The 19,754-nt window shown below is 33.2% G+C and overlaps 1 protein-coding gene across 1 annotated transcript in view; it reads left to right on the top strand.

Moving 5' to 3' along the window:
- Positions 1 to 19,754, top strand: part of LOC110997579 (SCY1-like protein 2) — a 71,895-nt gene that overhangs the window by 27,890 nt on the left and 24,251 nt on the right. Inside the window, exon 2 of the mRNA XM_022265815.2 lies at positions 19,362 to 19,586. Coding sequence (XP_022121507.2) covers positions 19,362 to 19,586 — 225 coding nt within the window. The remainder of the gene's footprint in view (positions 1 to 19,361; positions 19,587 to 19,754) is intronic.

Raw genomic sequence — 19,754 nt, 5'->3', positions numbered from 1 at the left:
CACGCCATCGAGTTCTACTTGTGATGATGCCAATGAGCGGTGATGCCAATCGGTCAGCGCCGGCGCTGGCGACCCTTCGGGTACCGGTGCAGCACTCTCACGCTCCATCGGTTGTTGCATGTTATTGCTGTATGCCTCACCCAATAGATATAATATGCTTATAGCAAGCCAAAGCATTATCGACTTTAACATTAATCTTATTGGTCTAGACTAATCGAAGTTCAAGTAAAATGAAAAAAAAAAACATTTTTCCCTTTTTTTCTATCTGAACTCTTGTTAAGTATATTGCATAAGTCACTTCTAGAAACCTTACCTAATCTATGTTAACTGAGATTATAATATATAAAACATGAATTGGAGGGTTTTAAGCACCATTTAATTATACCAACATTTACGTCCAAAATCAGTCTAGCTGTTCATTTGGTAAAACTGACAGATAAACGTAATTGACAATTGGAAATTTTGAAGTTGATGTGTTTATTTCAAGATTAGCTTATCGTGCCGATATTATCATGAACAAAGCCACGACCAAGACGATCGAATCTTTCTCGAAGCCGTAAAGCAATAAATGGGTGGACTGACTTTGATGACGGTTTTAGTAAATTCGAGAATAACTCAGATTATTTAAAATTAAATAATTTGTTATTGTTTTTTTTTAATTTCGAGCAGTGTGGGCTTAGTGGATTTAGTGTGCGACTCTCAGGCCTGAGATCGTAGGTTTGATCCCCGGCTGTGCACCAATGGACTTCCTTTCTAAGTGCGCATTTAACATTCGCTCGAACGGTGAAGTAAAACATTATGAGAAAACCGATACGTCTTAAACCAAAAAGTCGACAGCGTGTGGGCACTGGCTCATGATTTAGAAATGATCATGGAAAAATTTCAGAAATCTGAGGCGCAGATCTCAAGAGGTTGTAGCGCCACCGATTATTATTATTTTTGAAATTTCGAGTGTACAGGACAACGTCCGTAAGATTTATTATAAAAGTACAGTTATAGGTACATATTTCTTATATTTGAACAACATTAATTGTTACCGATGACAGGTTTTTTCTAGTCGGATATCTGTTCCATCAATGTTTTGTTGAGCTTAAAATTAATATATTTTAATTGGTCTTAGTAAATAAGTTTGGTGGACAGAGAAACTGTTTCCATTTTAAACTTTGTAATTAATAATAATAAATCTATTGTAGCACGTATTTTACGATTGCTTCGTCGAAATTGATAATTTTAATTTTTATTATCCCAACGTATCGACTTTCATACAAATCACTTATTTTTGAATGTGTTCGCACTTTTATTTAGTTCCAAAGACGACCACTCAGAGGTTTTTAAGAATGCCATACAGATATAATCATTTAAAAATATAGCACAGGTTTAAATATTTCTCACCTATTAAAAAACCTATTTACTTATATAAATATATAATTGTTTGAATTATACAAATGAGACGGGTATCAAATTTTATTGACGTTCGCTCATGAAACAGAAGCTTAAGTTTGCTAATACTGCAAAAATTCATTAATAACCCTACAAGAGGATGCAAAATGTAGCGGAAGTACGTTTTGTATTCTGGGTAATAATGTATCAAAGCGATAAAAGCCTTTGGGTTTCCTTTGATAACCTAATTAATACTTTTGAATTTTTTGATGACCTTATAGTGCAACGTTTTATATATAGGTTATAAATGTTAAAGCCCTGAGAATAATTAAAAATTGGTCCTATATTTTGAATGCTAGAAATACTTATACAAGGTACAGCAAACGTAAAAGAAGGAGACAGCTCAGCAGGTGGATAGACCATATTAAAGAAACAGCAGGTACATGGCAGAGAGTGGCACAGCGCAGAGAGGAATGGTAGATAAATGTGGTAGAAAGCGCGAAGCAGGCTATTCTGGTCTGAGATAAATTTAAAGAATTGCATATTTTATCTTTAGCAAGCCAGTACATTTATGAAGATATTTTTTATGAAGAGTAGCTTTCATAACAATAAAACTCATTATAAAGAAAAAGTGAGCTGTTTTTTTTAATAAAATTCCTAGAACTTTTGAAAAGCTGATACTAATAGCACAAATATATTTTTGTAATGTTAGTATTTGGATATGATTTTCGCCACTTCATCACTCTTTTTGCTTGAAGTTAAATTAAAGAAAACTACTTTTATTTTATAAAACCATGACAGTTAAAAATACTTAAATATATATGTATATATATATATGTGATGACACAATGACATATTAAGTGACATGAATAAGTAATATTAGAGAGAGACAAAACATGTTTCATGAAAAACACTCAAACGTGAATTATCCTTACTAATGTATATCGTGTTTGTATTAAAGTTTTATAAAAGCCTTTAGTAAGTAGTAAGCCTGATAGATCTTATAAAAGTTACGGTACGATTGAAAAATGGTTTCTATTCCCAAAAAGCCTCTCTTGTAAAGCCGTTTATGTAGAAAATAGGACCACTAATGCTGATTTACATGGACTTAAAATACAGCCCTATATACGTGTTATTACCTATTGTGTGCTGGAAATTATCCTTCCCAGTTCCATTCTAGTTATGTGACGTAGTTTTGACCTGTTGCTCGTCCTACTGACATAGATACATATGGAACACCTTATCTTTAAACGATTTAAATAACTTTTGCCCGGGAAATTTGCGATTTGTATACAATTTTTAAATACATGTAATTTATAAGATTTTTATTGTTTTTTGTATTCCCTCCAAGATTAATAATACATCGAATCGGCATCTCAGTAATACCTCGAATATTTGATTTGTCGTAGATAACTCGCAAAATGTTTTGAAATATATTGTAACATATTTACAAATTAGTCCTCAAAAACATAATATTGTATAGAATACAAACTTTACCCGTTGTTAATTGTTAGTGTAGACCGATAAAAGCTTTTTAAAGTCTCAACTATGCACTTTGAAATATACTTACAATATAGTTGAAGTGATAAGTTATTAAACTTAGGACTAAATATTAACTCTGTGGCTGCAGCAAGGCAAAGCTGCATGCAAAAGGTCAGTGCCGGCCAGATGGCCGATCGAGTAATACATGTACTTCGTTGCAGCAGAAGTTATCTCGATGTTGCAACGTCGTACATAATGTAACGCTCAGGGGAGGGACTTTCTACTAGAAACATTTTAGGAGAAAGTCCCTCCCGTATGCGTTTGTGCACATTTTATTGCTTACTCCAGAATGGATAAAAATCCTATGTAATTGATGATTTTAATACTAGCATTTACAGGTTTAATTATCTATATAGATAGGTGCGCGATTCGAAATTAGAATAATTTTTGTACGAAAGCCTTGTTTTTAATTTCATACTGAGTCATTTGTCTTTTTATGTAGGTACTGGAAGTTCGTTTCATTTTAGAATGTACGTTCCTACGTGGATGTACCGATGCTCAAAAAAACTTCACCATACGAGCTTAACACTGCTTGTATAAACGCGTTCCATTATTGGATCGCCTCGCGGTCGACCGGTAACCAATCGGAAAGTTATGTCTTTGTTTTTAATTTATTTTATTATTCTTTATTACTTAAGATGTCATGTGGAATAAGGTGTAATGGTTGCAGCTACTTACAAGCGTTGTATAAAAGAAACTTTTATACGCGATTAAAAAGAGTGGCGGAGAGTTCTCCTCTTGCGTTCTAGGACCTTGATTTGACAACTGCCAGTAAATGTAAAATTGTGTTACCTAAATTTTCTAGTGAAATAGTACCAGACTCGTACATCCTAGCTCCTTACTAAATGGCACAACTGTGACGACAGATGTCTCTCCACTTTACTCAGATAACCTTGCCCCAACAGATTTATACGTTTTTCAGATTTCTAACACCCGAGAGAGTGTAGAAAACCCTTTCGCTAACTTCTTCAGAAATTGAATATCCCGTTCGATAATTATATTCAGCCAATTATGTAAAGCCGGAAACCGTACCATGCGGAAAGTGCTATGTAATATTTCCACTATAGAGACTGGCGTAATATGCAGGAAGTTGAATTAACTGTAATCTTACGCAGCTAAGTTTACTAACGACACAGAAACGACCTCGTCTTGGTCACAGACTATTGATTTTATTTCGTAATTTTTTTAAACCAGTTCCATACGATATGACTGTGGGGTTGCAGGGGTTCAATCTATATTTGCGATGCAGAAGCGGGCTTTTCCGGGTATTTGTTTTGATTTCCCATGAGAGACGGAATAAGTTAAAGGAATTATATATTATGACACTATCTGGTCAATATATTCTTGAAGCCATGTTGTATGAACAAAACATGTAAATAATTTTAAAATAAATGGTGACTTTCACCAGTAAATACTGGAATCACAACTAAATTTAGCGTACAACCCAATCAGACTGCAAAAGATAATCCAGCCCATATATGGAAATCGTATTCGTTTTTATAACGAACTCACACGCGCCATTAGAGAATTATCACAAAAAAAATCAAATCTCTCGTTAAACGTAGATTCATCAATAAATCTTTTTTATAAATTTGACGATTATTTAAATCATCCTAATCTTTTGGATTGATCACATTCCTATGATTGAAACGATGCCAGAAAAATCTTACATCTATCAAGACACATATAAAATTTTAAGGGTCAAACAGCATACATAAAAATGCTTAATAACAAGAAATTGAGCAAAACATATGGTTAACGATTATAGCAAATTATTTAAAACTGTGGATTACAGAAGTAAAAAAAAACTTGGCGATTAAAAAGACTGGCGGAGAGTTCGTTACCAGTTCGTCTCTTCCGTTCTACGCCATTGATTTGATAACTATTTATCAAACCATTTACCGCCGTAAATGTAAAATTAAAAGCATTCAATGTATATTTCTTTTTTGACGTTCATAAGTGTACATTGTGTAACCTACATGAATAAATAATTTGTGACTTTAACACTAACTTTCAAACAAAAATCTGTGCTTGCACAGTTGGGAATCAAATGTACGAACTTTCCGTATACGAGTATAAATACAACCTGGCACTCGATACCACTTACCCAAAGGGAGGCTCCACGAGCTTCATTAAAAGCTTACCGCCGGCGCTTTGTCAATACTCTTTAAAGAAAGCTTTCGAGGGACATCATTAGACAAGCATTAACTATTGTTTCAATGATAACGTTTGAAACGGTAAATTTAAAACATTTTAAACATTCAATTATTAACACAGACTTCATGACTAATACATGGGGCAGAGGGCGATCACAGTGATTCTCTATCGAGTTCGGACCTGAGCTTGCATTTTGTTATAGAACAGGAGGCAAACGGGCAGGAGGCTCATCTGATGTTAAGTGATACCGCCGCCCATGGACATTCTCAGTGCCAGAGGGCTCGCGAGTGCGTTGCCGGCATTATAAGAGTTGGTACGCTCTTTTCTTGAAGGACCCTCAATGGAATTGGTTGGAAAAACTTCAGAGGGCAGCTGGTTCCACAAAGTGGTGGTGCGTGGCAAAAACAAACATTGCATTTTACTTAGCACCGATTCTCGGCTCTCTTCACCTCATAAAATTGAAATACCTTTAAATAATTCAGTTGAAATTGTTTGGTTGCGGTATAAATAAAACAAATAAATTAATATAAAGACAACCAAGTAAACTTAAACAATGGTGTGCCAAACGTCTGCCCCTACGAAGGTAACAACAAAATAGTATTCAACAGAGACGTAATGACTAAATGTGACGATTATTTTGTGACTAAGATTCTTAATAAACGTAGAGATATGTTTACACATAATAATTATTGAGTAGATTTGAGTATACGTCAATATCCTTGATGTTAATATTCTAACAAAGGTACAGGGCAAAAACTCTGTGTGTTTATTCCAGTATAGAGAAAATTATTTGATAGTAATTAATTAACGATTGTTATAGAATAATAATAAATATGCTTGGAATTCAAACGTAATTTATTTATCATATTAATATATACAATTTTAAACTATTAACTTAACTCAAACAATCGAATATACAGTAAATGTTAAATCTAACACTGTGAAACAGTTATCATATTAATAGAATCATCAAAGCATGTCAGCACAGACATTGCTCAATATAACCAAAAAAAAAACGAATAAAACAATCTAAAATTCTTTGGGATATTTAAATTCAAATAACAGGAAAATCTAAACTTGTAAACACATTGTGAAGAAAAAATCAAATAATACAAATACTATTAGTAATATCACAACCAAATGTGTAAACACACTCTTGGATATGGGCTCTTACGAGTGTACTGAAAATACTAGTATGAGATTTAAGTGATCGCGCCGTAAAATTTGTTGCAAAGATATAGTTCATATTGAACTATATTATGCAGTGAAATCTAATAACACTTGAGAATTTGTAATATACTAAATTATTATTAAAAAGTCGTACTACGACCATTATTCAAATATGGTACACAAATCTACAATAATAATCGCCAAATAATCTTGCCAATTATTAACAAAGTAATAGAATACCGCATATGTTGATAAATTTTACTACGGTAATATTATTTCTAAGAGCAATTATGAACTACAAACCACAGACGCATAACGTGATCTTACCAAACCTACAATATACGAGGAAACTTATTCAAATGGTTTGAAAACTATTTGCATTATATGGTGTTCATATGTGCAACGAAGAAAGGATTCTTATATCCATAAGCTAAAACCCGGTGCACCGAACCGAACATTAAATTCCTCGTAGATTAAATATAATGATATAGTATTATTCAATACATGACATAACTCGTCTGTATTATATATTGTGGTTAAGGTGGGATTTCCTGTGATCTGCGGGCTTCCCGGGCCTAAATAGGTCACGGGTACCCGGTTCATGTCGATAAAATTCGTACCATTACAAAACGACTTGACATAAGCAATGTTACCTTTCTTAGTTGTGACTTTTACTATAATATAACGTTCGTTATTTGAAATTAATATGGAATGGATTAAAGAGAAATTGTATTACTTTACATTGTTCAATTTAATATATAAGTTCAATTCAATATAATAATAATAATAACAAAGATATAAGCCTTTTTCAAGACTCCTGCTTTGTGGCGATCTATTGTCGGTCAACATTATATTATTATTAATCTGTTATTAGTGTTTAGTTGTAGCTTCAAGCGTGGCTATAATTAAAATGATAAAATTTTAACATAACAGAAAATCTTGAATTCGTTTAACTAAAAACATTTACACTGAGAGGAAAAATACCCCACGCTTTGTAATGACGTATTATACGTTTATCCTAGATTCGTAATAAATTATATTAATCTATTCCTCACCCCTTTGATATCACCGTAACGTATTTCCCACCGAGTGCCATAGCTACAAGGGAGTCTTCACAAGGAACCACTTTTACAACCCCAATTAGGCCGCAACACATATGACTTATGGGTATTCATACTTAGTAAATTTATTAGGTCATCCACACGTAAGCATTTCATATAAGTAGCATTGTAAAATAATACATTAGTGTTTCATATAACGGTAGCGTTTTTTCAGTCCGTTTATGTTGCAGTTATTGTTTTCCATAAATGATCTTGTATATCCATGGTGGTGAATAGTTTCATATTTTAAACCACGATGAGTATGAGTCGATTTGAGATACTGCTCAGTCCAGGTAAAGACAACTAAGGGTGCGTCCCCATCTGGTGAATGTGTCGTGTATGTTCAGCTCACGAACCGTTTGCGAGCTACATTTTTTTATCGTGCCGCTCGCGTTTTTAGCAATCTTGAAACTTACCATCTGTTTTGATATAATACTGGTAACAATTAAAAGAAAAATAGTGCTCGCCTTTTACGATCCTTGCATGAGTTGCGCTAAAGAGCGCACCAAACCATTGCCGTGACTGCACGCGAGCACCTCGCAAAGGGTTCGCGAGCTGCACATTCGCCAGATGTGGACGCACCCTTAGAGAATCAGGAACTAAAACTTAATTAGGCCATATGGCTTCCCCACTGTAACCAGAAAGTTCAATTAAACATCAAATCAAAAATTCCGTGAAATTGAATTCTTAATTAATTGTTATTACAAGGTATTCAGTATTGTAAGCTCTCGAGATGTAACTATCCATTATTAATCTTGGTGTGAGATTACAACTGTATTCAGAACCGAGGGGAACTATGATTATTCAATATTCCGAATTTCAATAAATTTTTGAAGTGCTTAGCGCTAATTCTTGTTTCTGCAATTCACTCTCAAACACACATACTTAACTGATTGTATATAAGGAAGTGTAAAATTAAAAGTAAATTTTGTTTTGAATTACAACAGTAAATTTTACAATATACCCTGGCAAGATTTAATTTAGGGTCAGACCCTTGTATTTGTTTACTTCAAAAAAAAAACTAAATGATTCCTTGAAACTTTAATAACAAATATTTCTCATACACTAAAAACAAGCTAAGATACTGTCATTTAAATTTTCTTATAGGTCACACTCACATGGTCAATATTTCCAAAGGATTCTTTCGTTAGAAGTCCAATGTGGAGTGTGTGTTTTTCTAAGGAGAGAAAAACTATTAGTATTCAAATTCAAAAATCATTTATTTATGTAGGTAACATAATGTACAATTATGAACGTCAAAAAAGCTTCTAATTTTACATTTACTGCCAGTTCTCAGAGTGTAGAACGAGAGAGAAGAACTGGCAATCTCTCAACTCTCAACTCTCCGCCACTCTTTTAGATCGCCAAGTTTTTTCTTTTACACAACGTTTGTACAAAAGACAAAGATTTGTCCTCTATCAGCAGGAGGTATGGTGAAATAGGGGCGCGCACTTACATACGTGAGAACAACACGCAAATACGCAGTAGAAATAACGAATATCATACACGAATACACAAATTTAAGTACGACCAGTCACCACAATTATTAAGTAAAAATTTAGCTAGTTCGTGACCTCTGGTGCATTTCTAGCGATATCGGTATTTCAAGATTCGCCTTTTAAACAATCCTATATTTTCCTATTCTCTCACGATGACCATCCTAATGGATTCTTCGGTTTTCGCTTTCACAAATCAGATAAAATATTCAAGAGACTGTCTATCTAAATTTAAATAAACAAAGCTTCTTGTAAACAACTTAAAATAATTATACTTAATTACCAATTAAGAATGACAGTTAAGACAGATAATTCAGACTATAATATTCCAACAACGAAAATACTCACTTTGAACTCTGCCTGTTATATAAATAATTAATTTCGCTGAGTATTATTATGCCCAATGTTGTGAAAATGTTGTGATTGTTACGTCACTTTATGAGTGAACTTTACACCACCTATACATCCAACGTAGACGTTCAAACATTTGGAAAAGCCTAACGAAAAACTTAAATATAGATAATAATAATTGTGATAACACTACCTAACTGGGGAGTTAACGAACTTCAGTTTTTTGTTATTAACTTTTGATCCTTATTTCGATGAAAAATATTATTTCTCGTTCCTAACACGTTTTCTTTGGAGTAGAGACTCTTAGCTGCAAAAGTGCACAAACGCCAATAAAAGATGTAAATTGGTCATTGGTTGTACCTACCCTAGACCCGACCCTAGTGAGCTTCCATCGTGCCCCTCAAGCAATTGACTATCCTTCAACGATCCAGCCAAGGTCTGAGTCTCGCAAGAGACGCCCTTGCGCTAGCCGAAGAGAAAATCCCATTCCGGCTGAAAATCGCCAAAATATCCTGAGCTAAAAGCCTTTAAGGCCAACAGCGCGATTCCATTTAAAAAACGAGCAGCCTTCACTAGGATGGAGCATTCGAACCAAGCTGAGGTTGTTAAAGCAGACTAACGTTGAAAATTAAATTTTTGTCGTCATTATTATCAATTTATCTGCAGGTCTTGTTTTTATTCAGAGCGTGCTTTCAAATCATTGGTTGTTTTTTTGATAATGATCCGTCCCTGACTTTTTCTTCGTATCGTTAGACGACAATATTCCTCTCGTTCATTGTCAGTAACCTTCCCTTTTCCAAGCCTAATCCTTAAGATTCCTGCATCATTATTTAAGTGCTGCTCTCGCTTCAGTGTTAACCTATTTCTCTCTCTCAGTCCGCCATATTTATACTTTACAATCACAGTTCATCTATGATTTATAAGATACCATAAAACCGCTAGGGTGTTTGACCTTTATTTTGTTTTAAAATACAAATATAAACCCGTTCATAGAAATTAAATAATCGTATGTTACCTTATTTGAAATTAAATAGTCGTACTTGTATTTGAATGCGTTTAAACAAAACTAAAAACTAATTAATAGTTGTTGTAGTTATGTTCGAACGTGTTTAAACAAGGATCAGAGTTTGATAACATTTTCATATTTGTCAGTGAAATATTAAAATGTATTAAATTATTTTTTATTCCAAGTTTTAAAAACTATTAAATATTCGGCAATGCATTTGGATACTATACTATACATTGACACAAATTCGCTCTCTGTTAAAACACAGGGAATATTTGAGAGAAATTGTCAAAAAATTATGTTATCGGAAATTGTTGTACATAGGTTCCTTAGATACTTCTTCGTATCCGGTATACTCTCCGCCAGAAAGGATGTGATTCGCTTCACGACGTATCGCCACCGTTGCCTATTAGAGAATTCTTCGTTTATTATCCCCGTATATTTATGAAATTGTACGATTCGTCGGTGCGGAAATATTTCGGAGAAGATTGGTATCACTAATGATGACACAATTTCGTGGGATTGATTAAACTAATAAAAAAATAGATGAACACAAATCCTTCTTATTTCATTATGTCAGTATACATTTACTAGGTAGGATTCGAAAGCCTTATAAACATGCTGTAGAATATTAAAACGATCTAAACAGAGAGTTATCTTCTTAGATCTAAAATTTTAATATACTCTTTATTTATATCCTTGCTAGAATATTTAATGAAACTCCACTTTATAAATAACATTTTAATTAATATTCTTAGTAAAGACAACTTATGCTTCAAACTGAGAGACTGTAACATTCGATTACTGTCTAACTTTACGATGGCGTTTCAGTGTAATTCGATTTGAAAAATAAAAATAAATGCCAAGGACTTCATCCAAATCAAATTTTACAAACAAACTTTGAAATGAAATAAATAAATATTGATAATGAAATCCTTATTTATTGGATTAAGGTAAAATTTTACAATATACAAACTTACCGTTTTTCTATATACAAATATATAATATATTTAAAAAAACAATTTTATAAATAAAAGTTTTAAGATTAACAAAACAACATAAAAAAATCAAAAAAAAAGACAGATGAGGTTCAGTTGACAACATTATCAGATGATTTTTACATATTATTTTGAACTTAAATGAAGATATTAAAACGTTATAGTATTTTATTCTTCTTACATTTCTAAATAATTCAACGAATGAAAGTTCACGTTCAGAAAATTGAAATTTTACATATTATTGTGTTCAGGCTTATAACTTAATGTATTACAAGAATACACACAATACTAGCAGGGCTGTGTCTTATTTTATTATTACCGGCACAGAATGATCTTTGCAAGCTAAGTATCTCCACTTATTAGTGACATTAAAAAACATGATGCATCTAATGTAATAGCAAATTATTTTAAAAATAATAAACGTTTCATTATTAGACAATTATTTTACTTTATTTATAAGCGTTTGTCGAGGATGCAATTCTCCGATTTAGTTACGATCTCTGTGTTTGACAATTATGTCATATATATATGTATATGTATATTAATATAGAAATATATTTTTTTACTAGTTTTGACTGGCATTTTCAATGATTTTCCAATGCCCTTTGAATAATAACTTTTCGAATTACAAATTTATAGTTCGGTAAAATTCTGTTGGCAAAAGTTACTAAGTATATGCATGGTGTGTTTGTGGTTGTCCCATAAGTTTTTTGATATTTTTGTAAGCTTCTAGAGTAAAGTAAGCTTTTTTATAATGTCTCTTGGAAACCCTTACTAAAATAAATAAATAATTTCATCAAACGTTAGATAGTTTTAACAAAGTATTTTTGTAAACAGTGAAGTAGTAGCTAAATATATACTTAACTTCTAATTTGTTTGTCGTGAAATTTATTTCTAAGGATAACATTTTATAAACTTCAAGAAAAGAGCGTACCAATTTTTAAAAAATTCCCGCAACGCACTCACGAGCCCTCTGGCATTGAGAGTGTCCATGGGCGTCGGTATCACTTAACATCAGGTGAGCCTCCTGCCCGTTTGCCCCTGTTCTATAAAAATAAAACTCACTTGCGTCAGCCCTAATTCTCTATATAATGCAAAAGCTACACGAGGTTAGCTGCACTCAGTGCATCATACATTTTAATATATTGATTTGTATTTGCAGTAGGTACTTGGTTAAAGTATATAATAACGATTTCTATGTTGGCTATTAACACTTGTGGTAGGGGAGCCCACGATGCTAAATGGGGATTTACTCGAGCGTCGTGGAGACCTATTGGGTTGCAAAGCTTAGATGATAGGAAGAAAAAAATGTTATATGATATATACCTTTTCATCGGTGGGGAAAGCGGCTATAGATGTTTAAATATGTAAAAAAAAACTGTTGCATGGACATACTCGAGCGCGTCAGATATTGATAGCATCAATGTCCTACGTATTTTTAATAATATACGTATGTTAATCTGATCATTTGCATGATGGGGGTGGTTGTACGTAAGGGTTAAAAATGAAAAAAAAAAAATTTTAATCGAGCGCGTCAGGTTTTCTAAGGGGGTGTTAAGTGCACCAAAAAAAAAGCTCTCATTCAATAATCTGACGATTTCGATATGACGCAAACTCGCAGCCATTATTATAATGTGCAAAAAAAATTCGCCATTTTGAAATACTCGAGCGCGTCAGATTAAGATATATATGGTTCAGATTTATATTCTAAACATACTGTCTCATAATCTGACGATTATCTAGAGGGATTTGCCTGATCTGACAAAAAAAATATTAGAAAAACGGTTCACCCTAAAGGCCATCCCTGCAATTCCATTCCTGGGCGCTTAAAATTGTACTTATGAGCTCGCTGAGTTCAAAGAAATAATATTTGTATGTGTTTGAGTTCTACCAGCTCGAAAGTCTGATAGAAGTTTCATAGAACACTATTTTTGAAATTTTCAAACCCCAATAACTTTTGAATGGATCAAGCAATTTTCCCGCGGTTGACGGCGATCGACGCATTTTTTAAGCTCTAATTATTTAATTTCATCAAAAACGATAATCCGATATGAAATGTCGAAGTTATGTGATAGAAACACTTTTTTCGGTTTTCTTTCGTTCACGATATCTCTCGAACGAATCAACCGATTTTGACCAATTTGGTGGCGATCGACGTCGTTTTTCAAGCTTAAAGGTGGATTAGTTTTTTGAAGTTGATGGATAAAGCCGTTGAAAAGTTATTGCAAAAAAACACTTTCAAAAAAACAAATTGTTATTTTTTTGGATTTTTCAAAATTTCTCAAAATCTATCGGTCCGAATCGGTTCAAATTCACATGAAATCTAATTTTGAGGGAAACGCGGAGAAGGAAATGTATGCATCACGCAGCTGCACGCGTTTATCGTACGAACTTTATCGACGAAATTTTGTTATTTCGGCTTGCGGAAATCGTCAGATTATATATTTTTCAATATTCTTGAATTATTTCATTCAAAATAAAAAAAAATTAGCTACGCTCGAGAATGTCAAGATGACGTTTTTTTTTACAACTTTGCTGCCCTCCCCTCTCTTTACGTCACTCTCAAATTGTCAGATTAGTGGAATATACACTTTTTAGGATGTGATTAACTCACACTACCTTAATCTGACGCGCTCGAGAATGTCTGATGATCAATTTTTTTTTACTAATCTGATCCTGTATCCTTCACGGGCGGCCTTATATATGGGCCTCATATTTGGTGGAGGTACTTAACCGGGTACAAGGTATCCCTCTGTATATTAATCTGCCGCGCTTCAGTAAATCCCGAAATCCCCTCTTGGGCTCCCCTACTATTGCTTGTATTGAGACAATATTCTCTCGACTTTTGACAACGGCCCTCTTAAAGACGGCCGTCTTCATGCGATATGTTACCACACGTTTTCCCTGTGTAGAATCACATTTATGAAAATAATAAATAAATAAACCGATGAAAGGTAGTATACCTTTCATCGATTTAGGGACACAAATTTAAATTATATCGCACTTGATTTCAGTTTCGCCAACCACGATTTTAAAGCTTAATGTTGCCAACATTATGCTTTATGTAGCCTGACCATACATTATGCGAAGCAGTTAATGTCATATGTGTTTACTGTTTATATATAAATAACTATTATTTATTTAAAATAAAATAAAAATAAAATAAAATACGTTTATTTTGGAACATAAGATCTTCTAGGTATCACTTATTCCACGTCAATCAATTCCTTGTAGGCATCCCTACTCATCGGCAAAGACAAAGGGTGTAGGCCGAGAGAAAAAGCCGGCGTAAAAAACTCTCGGTACTCTTTTAAAAAAGCAAATCATCAAACAATATTTAAAACAAATATATCAAATTAATTAGAGGCAGCCTGCCCAGCACTAGTCCCAGGCCCTTTTATCAACTAGATAATCAATAACTTTATAGTAAGCCTTTTTACACAGCTTTTCTTTAATACATTTCTTAAATTTATTAAAAGGCAGAGATAAAAGAGCCTCTGGGATTTTATTAAAGAAGAGTATCCCTTTCCCCAAAAAAGAATTACTAACTTTACATAGTCTAGTACGGGGAAATTGCAGCCTGCGTTTGTTCCGAGTATTGACATTGTGCGTATGTTCTAATCTAGTATATTTATCACTATTTTTGTATACAAACATAATATTTTCATAAATATATTGCGAGGGAAAGGTAAGTATATTAATTTCCTTGAATTTATCTCTGAGAGATTCCCTACATTTTAAATTATAGATTGCACGAATAGCCCTCTTCTGCAGAATGAAAACAGATTCGACATCAGCAGCGTGACCCCATAACAATAAGCCATAAGTCAGTCAGTCAGTCAGTATTTACTTACTCTTCCGTTAGAATACAATATTAGGCGACGACCCACTTTGCACTGTTTGCCTTTCAGCTATCGAGTGTTATTATATTTATTAATAATTATTAATAAATATAATAATTAATTTAATAATAATGTATTGAATTGTATAACATGAAACATCGGTCAAAACACAGTATTGTAGGGTAATTTCATGCTTTTGAATTTAATTAATTGTGTTCGTGGTAAGGACGCAGTTAATGTAGACACTTTTATACACATGTTTGAAAGCTCAGTCACCCATGATTTGATTACTATTGACACTTCAGACACAGAAGTATCAAACGATTAAAATTTCTCGTGAATTAGCAATAAATTTCACATGTATAAGATAATCGAAACTTCCAGTCAGCACGAAAGCTCCTTCTATTTGAATTTATTCAACGAAGAGAGGTTCGAATCGTCGACGACCAATCACTATCCTTAATTTATGCAGCTTCCTTTGGCATTGCGTAGAGATGTGGGGTGACTCTGCATCTTCTACCGCATTTTCCATGGAGAGTGTTCAGAGGGCTTGCTCCGATTAATACCTGTAGCTGAGTTTTATCATCGGACGTCTAGGCAGAATACGAAATTCCACCTGTCTGCCGTTTCACAACTGAGCGTTTTTAAAGGCAGTTTTTGCCGCACACCACCACTTTGTGGAACCAGCTGTCCACTGAAATATTTTTTACCAATTCGACTTAGGGTCCTTCAAGAAAAGAGCGTACCAATTCTTTAAAGGCCGGCAACGCACTCGCGAACCCTCTGGCATTGAGAGAGTCCATGGGCTCGGTGACACTTAGCATCAGGCCAGCCTCGTGCACGTTTGCCCCCTGTTCTATAAAAAAAAATACCGGTTATAATGTTGACCAAAATAAAAGGTTTCGGCTGAAATCCATGAATTAGGTACTTATTTTTTAATTTCACTTTTCAATTTCATACCGATCTTAACTCTTATTTTAATTTATATAAAAACTGTAGACTGATTTTAAATGGAGCTTAATAAACGATCTTGATCTCGTGTTCTTACTTTTTTACAAACAAGTATGAAAATACTTGTTTGTAAAAAAGTAAAAGTAACTGAATAAATCTTATGTTTAAACATAACGTAACATATCTTTAGCATAATTTATTATACAGATTTTTTGATAAAAAATGTAAAATGGCTGACGTTTAACTATGCATATGAAGAATCTACTAAATGAAATATAATAGCCTTTTATCGGACATGACAGCGTATTCTTTATTTTTTTTCGTCAATTGTTCCTTTTTTCCATTTTTTCCTGTCCGTTTGCCAGATGGCAAAGGCTTCCTCCAATCATTTTGGAGGGTGTCGGTCTAATTCCCCACGGGGACCAGTCGGGTTGGGGAATACTAAATCAAAAAAGTTTAATAAAAACTTTTTTATTTTAATAAACAAACAAATCATCACAAGTCAAGTCCATTCTGTTAAAACTGTAATTATTTTATTACATCGCTTGTCAATAAATGTAATTGTCACGGGGTTTCAAACAATTTTTAATATAATATATCATCAATTTTTAATATAATGAAAAACATGACATGTTTGTGTTGTCAGGGTACATTTCAATCAAGTTAATATCAATAAATTCTATTCGAAACTGCGTTGGTTTTCAATGTCGTCACAGGTTAAGAGCTTTGCTAGTAGCTTTTTCCAATGTATCGACATTGTCGTCGTAGAATAGTGACGGATCTGACTAATAGTAAACTGTACAGGGCAGCCATTTCAAAATAATGTTAGTTTTGTTACTATGAAAATTTCCATACAAACAAACAAAAGGGTTTGTTATGAATAAAAATAAAAACATTTAATTACTTACGCAGTTTTCTAGAAAAATCTCTTGTTTCTATAAAATCCGTTACATTACCGACTGATTAATTTGAAATTTAAAACACTTGTTTTTTTAATATTGCCGTAATATGTACTTAATGTAGTCCAAACATGAAAAGTGTTTATTTTTCAAATCTGACCGTGTTCTACGATTACCACCACAGTTTAAAGTTAATACCCGCTCACCGTCTATATCCTAAAAACCCGAATAAAGGACTGGCTTATGAACACGCCCTATGCAGTTTTAGAGTTGCTTTTGAGACCTAATATCACACATACTCATGCACTCAGGCGTGATGATAACGGTTGAAAAAAGATAAATAAAATAAGGTTAAATTATGTAATTATTTTAAGTAATTAAGACTTAAGTTTGTTCATGGAAGAGCTGGGAACCCTGACAGAGGTATTTTTTACTTAAAAGGGTTTCCAAATCTTACACCTAGGAATGAAAATGTACCTACTTAAAATGAATAAACACTTTTTTTATTATTATTTTATTTTTAAGTAAAATGATATATGATTTTCACTATAGAAAGTTTATGTCAAGAGGGATAAATCGTTTCAAGACAAGTTCCATACCGTAAAAGTAGACAGTCCATTAAGAATCGACCACTTAATAAAATTTTAAGGCATGTTTATCGCGTCGTTCAAATTTTTAGGGCAAATAAAATTTTATGAACCCATGAAAGTAAAAGGAAAGACTTTTAATATAAGCACAAAAAATCGGCTCAGCCGTAAATTTAATCTGCCCACTAGAAGTCTACCCACTGGTTAGTATGAAGCTCGTCAAGGAGAATATTTCTATGACAGGCATTTTTATGACACCTGTCCGGCGACGACTTATGCTTCTTGGTTGTATAGTATACTATATACTAAGGGTCTGTTTCACTATGTCCGAATAAGTTCCAAATAAGCTATTTATTACTTATTGGTAGGATAAACAGTATTTTTGCGTTTCACGACTGTCAGAGCGCTATTCGTAATGAAACGCGAAGTTTCTATTCGGAACTTTTATCTTCCGTATAATTTTATGTTTTGCTAGCTATTTGGTAAATTATCCATACATTGTGAAACAGGCTCTGAATATTTGGGCAAAAATAATAATTTCATTATTTAATAAAGTGGTGTTGAAACTAAAATTTATATCTCACACTAAAACGTTTATTGCACACAAACAAATGTATTACATAGCTTTAACATACGATATATTATACGAGTTTCTTTCTTTAAAGTTCCAGTGTACCAGAGAGTACTTTACAAACTAAACCCTTTTCTATTGTTGCAATATTTGACAGACGCTGGTCCCCACAAAAGGACATTTCTTTATTTTGTGAGCCTTTTTGAGCTATAACAAAACAACAAAAACTTAGATAAATTTGGCCGTGCGTGATATACAGTGGTAGTGGTAAAATCAGAACCTCTCCTTGTGAATAAAGAAAGTATAACTGTAGCGTACAAATGTTCGTAAAAATATACACATTCAATGATTAATAATTATGCAATAATATAGCCCAAATAGTTATTTTCTATAATTGGCCGCTTGGTCGCTTAATAAGAAACATTAAAAAAAAAGCATCCATGGCTCTTTTTTTGTAATAGGATTTCTTGCTTGGATTTTACTATTGTTCTAAATAGGCAAAAAATAAAATTGAGACGAACTACGAAAAAAATTGTTAATTTACATATAGAAGGCGTACAGAAAAATACCTGGGCATTGACACATGGAACATTTGAAAATGTTCTTAGAAAGCTCTGCCAAGAAAAACCTCTCCCAGACCAGATACGCTAATTGATCGTGTTACTAAAATGCCCAAGTAATGGCTCAAGTTTTTTCACCTGATAACTGATACGCTGAAGATTAGTGGAAAGTTCATTATTTGGAAGAATCTCTCGAAAGGTAACCCATCGTACCATCGTACATCGAGATATTCGCTAAAAATATGTTAATTGGGCGGTACGAGAATGGGAAAAATTGTTACGTTTTATATTATATAATATTAATAATAATAGTAAATTTCTTGTATTTTTTATTTCGTTATTTCATGATTATTTGTTTTATGTGTTTCGTCTGTGTATTATTGTTCACTTGTGTCAATTTAGGGTCACCTGTTAAGGTAGCTAACAAAATTAAGAATAAAATGTAATGTAATATAATAAAATACTATATGCCGGCCTTAATGCAGGCATACCACACAACTACAATAATGATCCCACATCCTATTTCAATAATGAGTTTTCGTACCACGTGATTCGAAGTCGACATCAGTGCTATTAGGAGAAATACGTCTGCATTGAGATTGGTATTTAGATACAATCTTAATTATTAGAAATTGCATTTTGTTAGAAAGTATAAAAACAGTGGATAGTCGAGTCTATCATCAACATCGTTATCAGTTTAAAGTAGCTCTGCTATAATATTTACACAATTAAAATGTATAATTATTTACAGGAATGTTCCGTCTTCATGTTCGACAAGCGAGTGGTTGACAAGCTGTATCGTCCAAAGCGCAAACAGCTTATGCTGGACTGCATTAAAAACTGTGTAACTGAGCTGCACACACTTGCTCATCCAAAAATGTTGGAAATTCTGCATCCTCTCGAAGAAAGTACACACACAGTGGCTTTTGCAACGGAAAGAATTTATGCGAGTCTTCACAATATCCTCGCTTGGCATGTAAGTACTTTCAAGTAATTAATATTATAGCTTTAAAATAAAGTAATAATATAACATATTAATAATATTATAACCTCTACAACCTGTGACTTATCGAAATAGACTGACAATCAAATCAAAAATATCTTTATTCATATAGGTAAACATGTACACTTATGAACGTCAAGA

This window comes from Pieris rapae, chromosome Z (assembly GCF_905147795.1).
Source record: "Pieris rapae chromosome Z, ilPieRapa1.1, whole genome shotgun sequence".
Lineage (NCBI taxonomy): Eukaryota > Metazoa > Arthropoda > Insecta > Lepidoptera > Pieridae > Pieris > Pieris rapae.
Note: the sequence above shows the minus strand (reverse complement) of the source record. Positions and strands in the feature narration are given on the sequence as shown.